The sequence below is a fragment of the Sinocyclocheilus anshuiensis genome, unplaced genomic scaffold (genome assembly GCF_001515605.1).
Source record: "Sinocyclocheilus anshuiensis isolate Anshui unplaced genomic scaffold, SAMN03320099.WGS_v1.1 scaffold75, whole genome shotgun sequence".
Classification (NCBI taxonomy): domain Eukaryota; kingdom Metazoa; phylum Chordata; class Actinopteri; order Cypriniformes; family Cyprinidae; genus Sinocyclocheilus; species Sinocyclocheilus anshuiensis.
Window position 1 is genome coordinate 683211 of NW_015549634.1, and position 2035 is coordinate 685245.

General features: G+C 36.9%; 1 protein-coding gene across 1 annotated transcript in view; it reads right to left on the minus strand.

Moving 5' to 3' along the window:
- LOC107659649 (pyroglutamylated RFamide peptide receptor-like) overlaps positions 1 to 2035 on the minus strand; it is a 31947-nt gene that overhangs the window by 6390 nt on the left and 23522 nt on the right. Inside the window, exon 4 of the mRNA XM_016448659.1 lies at positions 608 to 847. Coding sequence (XP_016304145.1) covers positions 608 to 847 — 240 coding nt within the window. The remainder of the gene's footprint in view (positions 1 to 607; positions 848 to 2035) is intronic.

Consider the following 2035-nt stretch of genomic DNA (forward strand, 5'->3'; position numbering starts at 1 on the left):
TTTTTTTATTAATTTTTTTTTTTTTTTACTTCATTGCCATATTTATGTATAATAACTTTTTGGTTAAATCGTGCAGCCCTACAAACACAAATAATTTTTTTTTTTGGTAACCAATTGCAATTTTATATCAGAAAAATTGCAATTAAGAGTTTTTCCCCAAATTGTGCAACAATTTACTAATCCAAGGAATCTGCAAATATTATAATGCATCTTAACCTCAGTTTGTTTAGCTTTAGTTTAATTATTATTTTAATTTAGTTTAGTGAGTTATTTAGTCTATTTATGAAACAATACTGCATTTAACATACATTATGCATAATGCATTTTACATAATGGCTTCAAAAGTAATTTTATTCCATATTATTCAGCAAATAAGCCTGATTTTGACCACCAGAATTTGAATGTATGGAAACATGTAATATGTGAAAAGAGTTATGTCGGAAGGCTATAAATGAAAGCCATATTGAAGGTGAAGAAAGTTACTTGCATTTTATGTACCGGTTTAATTTGGAAAAGAAAACGGTAAGATGGAAAAACTGAAAATGATTGTGAAATTGGTCGGGAGCATGCTTACTGTAAAACAGCAGGTCTCTGTTTGTTTGGCCACTTGCCTGGAGATTTTGTTGATCTCTCTGTGGTTCATGGTGCTGAGGACAGAAGAGTCTCCCACACGTTTCCGGATCCAGAGCTGGATGCCGATGCGGCTGTAGAGGAAGAGCATGGTGGCCAGCGGCAGCAGGAACAGCGCCACCATGATGAAGGTGGCGTAAACCTGACGGTGCAGCAGCGAATGCCAGCGCTCCTGACAGCACACGTGATGATGATCGTACAGGAAGTCATACTTCACCTGAGGAACACAGATAAGAGAGTAAACCTAATTGGTATTCACATGGAGCATGCATGAGTTTAAAGGTGCTGCAAGCTATTTATTTTAGAGTTGCATGCATAAAATGTTCTGTTCAGGAACTGCTGAAATGTGTCTTCTGAATAAAGTCAACCCATGCTCTCTAACTGTCAAGCTTTGTAGATGTTTAGGTTTTTTTCAAGAAACTAAGTGTTGGAAGGAAGAGAGAGTTTGGTGGAAGTTGCAAAAAAATTGATTATAGCACCTTTAATGTGATTGCAAACCACGTTTGAAGCAATAGTTCAGCCAAAAATGCAGAAAAATTAATTTTAAGGTAATTTAAGATTATCAGATTTGGAGAAAAGTAGCATTGCATCACTTGCTCTGCAGTGAATGGGTGCCATCAGAATGAGAGTCCAAACAGCTGATAAAAACATCACAATAATCCACAAGTAATCCACAGCACTCCAGTCCATCAGTTAACGTCTGGAGAAGACAAAAGCTGAAATTCATATTATTAATCCATAATAATAACTCTTCCTCCAGTGAAAAAGTGCATCATCTGTTGTCTCTCACATCAAAATCCGGCCACATATTTGTTTCGAGCTGTTTTGGTCTGTTTTGTACGGTGGCCGAGAGAACTCAATGCGCTGCAACTTCAGAAAACACGTGCAAATAGAAAAAGCACCTGCAAATTAAGAAAACATCTTCATCAGTTTGACAACACGTGCTGCAAATACTCACAACCCAACCAAGTAGCACAAACCACAACAATATTAGCTCAACAAAATTAAAATTAACTGTTATATATTTATATTTGCAGTGCGTTTCTGTTTTTGTTTGTGCTGTGAGCATTTGCAGATCCTGTGTTGTCAAATTGATGTAATTTGCAGGTGTTTTTTTTCTATTTGCACGTGTTTTTCATTTGCAGAGCGTTGAGCTCTCTTGGCCACCGTAGTTTTAGCTTGTAAGCACTGCTTGATCTGTGCAGATTTCTCTCCTGATTCAGACCGGAACACTTTTTCACTGGAGGAAGCGTTATTATGAATTATGGACTCGTATTGTAGTTAAAAATGTCTTAATGCTGGATTTGTTTCAGCTTTTGTCTTCTCCAGATGTTAACTGATGGACTGGAGTGCTGTGGATTACTTGTGGATTATTGTGATGTTTTTATCAGCTGTTTGGACTCTC